Source organism: Hippocampus comes, unplaced genomic scaffold (assembly GCF_001891065.2).
Source record: "Hippocampus comes isolate QL1 unplaced genomic scaffold, H_comes_QL1_v1.1 scaffold254, whole genome shotgun sequence".
NCBI classification, from domain to species: Eukaryota; Metazoa; Chordata; class Actinopteri; order Syngnathiformes; family Syngnathidae; genus Hippocampus; species Hippocampus comes.
In genome coordinates, this window is record NW_017805874.1 from 691540 (window position 1) to 694833 (window position 3294).

The 3294-nt window shown below is 40.9% G+C and overlaps 1 protein-coding gene and 1 long non-coding RNA gene across 4 annotated transcripts in view; one reads left to right on the plus strand and one right to left on the minus strand.

Annotated features, from left to right (window-relative positions):
• atp10d (ATPase phospholipid transporting 10D) overlaps positions 1-3294 on the plus strand; it is a 95655-nt gene that overhangs the window by 43976 nt on the left and 48385 nt on the right. For all 3 annotated transcript variants that reach the window (XM_019888830.1, XM_019888833.1, XM_019888832.1), the window contains exons 11-13: positions 336-524; positions 1534-2038; positions 2121-2227. In XM_019888830.1, coding sequence (XP_019744389.1) covers positions 336-524; positions 1534-2038; positions 2121-2227 — 801 coding nt within the window. The remainder of the gene's footprint in view (positions 1-335; positions 525-1533; positions 2039-2120; positions 2228-3294) is intronic.
• LOC109527117 (uncharacterized) lies at positions 2863-3294 on the minus strand. Its single transcript, XR_002170472.1, has 3 exons — positions 3237-3294; positions 3088-3153; positions 2863-3024 (listed from the first exon to the last, which is right to left on the minus strand). It is a non-coding gene; the product is annotated as an uncharacterized LOC109527117 (long non-coding RNA).

Sequence of the window (3294 nt, forward strand, 5' to 3'; positions counted from 1 at the left end):
ATATGTCTTGACAATTTATGAGTTTCATCTTGATAATATCCTTTGAGTATAATCTGTAAACCTAATCCTTTTGTATCACATTTCTGTTTATTGTACAACCCAAGAAGCAATTGTTATTGGCGTGATTTCAATTAATCATCTTTTTCAATCATCTTGATAGTTCACCTTCTGTCGGTACAGAACATTTATTAATATTCTACTTGCATCCTATTGCTTGAAAACACTCAAAGAGATATGCTCCTTTTATTCTTCTTTTAGCAAAACGAGGAGCTAGTATTGACCCTCATTATTGAAGATTGCAAATATGTACTGTAACCTTGTGTCCTTTTATTCAGGCAAAAGAGGTGATACCAGACCCCGACCTAGTGAATAAGTTGAGCAGGCTTTGCGCTCCGATGCTGCTTTCCGGGGATGTAACTTTTGAGACGACATCCAGTTTGGAACTCAACTACATTACAGACTTTTTCCTCGCATTGGCCATTTGCAACACTGTGATGGTTTCATCACCCATGCAACCTCAACATGTGAGTCAAAAACTAATTTGTAACCACCACAGACTTTCACTTTGGCCATTGTAAAATATTCAAAATCTAAATATTTCGCCAACTCGCGTAGCATAGGGCAGTTTTAAGACCCAGTCAAATATGGTGGTGCAACTTAAAACTGCAGTCGATCGCTGCATACTCACAGTTTGGCATCCGATGATTCGCATGTACCTTGCCAGCAGAGGTATGGGTGCATATGAAGCTTTGGTTCAAGTGGTACGATGCCTCATGAGGCTTCATCTCATCATCACCACTAAATGAATATAAAAGGCCCAAAAATTGAGAATGGACTCCCAAACAGGAACATGACAGAACACCAACAGAAGCAAAGGAAACCAGGGAACTAAATACAAGTGAATTGATGAGACAAAGAGGAACACCTGGACAAGACAAGGGTGGTTGAGGGAGACGAGTGGTAAACACAAGGACAAGAACAGTCGGAAACAAAAACCTTGAGAGACAGGCAAAGGATGAAAAGGGACACAGGGAAAACGTGACGAAACTCAAACTCCGATAGATTTGCATTTAAATCCGTCCAATGTATCACTATATATTCTGCCTCCAATATTACCTGAAAGACACTGTTTTCTTGACCTAATGTGGATCCTCGTGAGAAGCCAATGAGAAACGCTCGCTCTTCTCTGATGCTCAACTACAGTCTTGAGGTTGGAGGCGCTGGTGAGCGATGTCCACCATCGACTGGTGAACATTGTTTTTACAACTCAAGACTTGTTTTTAACAGCTGAAGACTGCTCAGCAATAGTAAATATTTTTAATTTCCAAAACTTTTCTAGCTATGTTTTATTGGAAATTTTGTCTATGTTTACACATCTGAATTTCCAGGTGAGACAAATTGACAAAAAAACTTTTAATCATATTTCAGGGTTTCTGCCTGACTCTAAACATAGATTTTCTGTTGCAGAAATTGCTTTGGTCTGCTGCTTTGTCTTTATCTCTCATGTTGTCAACCTCTCCTTCCTTGCTACAGCTGGCTCAACCACAAACACTTTCTAAATCTCTGGATGGAATCAAACTGATATTCCAGCGTTTCAGCTTGCCACTTTTCTCAGCCCTCTCCGCACATTCACCTACTCGGAGCAGAGGCAGCCATGGAAAAACAGATGACATATTCCATAGTCGGAATTCATATTCCAATGGGCCCAGTGACAATGAGGAGGACATGAGAATTGAAGGCGGGGCTGAGAATGACACAGATAATGAACTAATGTATGAGGCGGTGAGTCCAGACGAGGCTGCTCTGGTCCATGCAGCTAAAGCGTATCGCTGCACCCTGCGGGGACGATCGGCAGATAGCGTCCTTGTAGACCTACCTGGAATTGGTGCCATGATTGTCCGGCTGCTCCACATCCTGCCCTTTGACTCCAACAGGAAAAGGATGTCTGTGGTGGTCCGCCACCCTCTCACAGGACAAGTGGTGGTCTTGACGAAGGGCGCTGATTCAGCCATCATGAATCTTTTGGAGACACCTAAAGGTAATGAGATGAAGGGAAGGCAAAGACATTTCTTTTTATGATTTGAAGAGGTTTTCCATGGGGTATAATGTGTGATTTCTAGGTGGAGAACAAGCTCAGGAGACTGACAGTCATATCAGAGAGCAAACCCAGAAGCATGTAGACAACTATGCAAGAGAAGGCCTCCGTACTCTTTGCATTGCTAGAAAGGTATTTCAGCTCTTGAAGTCTGAGCTCTTTTTTTCCTAGATGAAAATTGATTACATTTTGAAATGGAGTAATGCTTTTAAATATGATTAAAACTGTAATAACTTGTGGTTAAATACCATAGATATAATAGGTATGTGCAGTGCTGCTCAAATGAATCAAATTCACTGATTACAATATGCACATACAGTGGTACTCAACTCAACTCAACTGTATTTATAGAGCACTTTCAAACAGCCATTGCTGCATACAAAGTGCTGTACATGGAGCAATTTAACATATACAACAAACAGTAAAGCAAATCGGTAAAAAAAAAGACGGTAGAAAGTAGTGATGGGAATCTGAAGCCTCATGACGCAATGAGGCTTTCCATCCAACTGGGTCGGTCCTGGGCCGATGCATCATGAGGCTCCATTTGCTCTATTGCGCCATCATGTGGAAAATAAATGTCATGACACAGTGACTAAAATACCATGGATTTGATGGAGTCAAAAGGGCAGGGAGTTGTGATGTGAATGAATGTGCGTGTGTTACTTGAAAGAATGATTGCTTTATTTTAGACATTGACATAAACAAGGAACAAGATACACCTTTCATTCATTTTTATTGAGGAAAACAAGCATTTCCAAAGTGTTTGGCTTTAAACGGTTTCTTTTCTTCGATAGGATTTCTCCTGCTTTTGAAAATAGTCTTTCACAATGGACGGATGAGGCTGGGGTACAGAGAAAGGTTATAGCTAATTTGTAGAGGTTGTACATTCGTTGCAACATGTGGAAGGTGCTGTTCCAGCGTGTCTCCACCTGAAAATAAAAGGTCATTATTGTTTGAAAGGGGAGTGGAAGCAGTTATGGATGTCAACTTACCTCTTGAATGAGCTTCAGCACAGGCTCTGTAGGCATCATTTGCTCCTGCACCTGTGTCAGCCTTGTCTATAAAAATTAAATATGAAACAAAACATTTTCCAAGTCATTTTGCATTAATTTGAATACTGCTGTGTAATAAAGGAATTCACCTTTGCAGTGGTACTGCTTTTGAAGTAGCCAACTATCCTCCTACACTGAAGACGGATC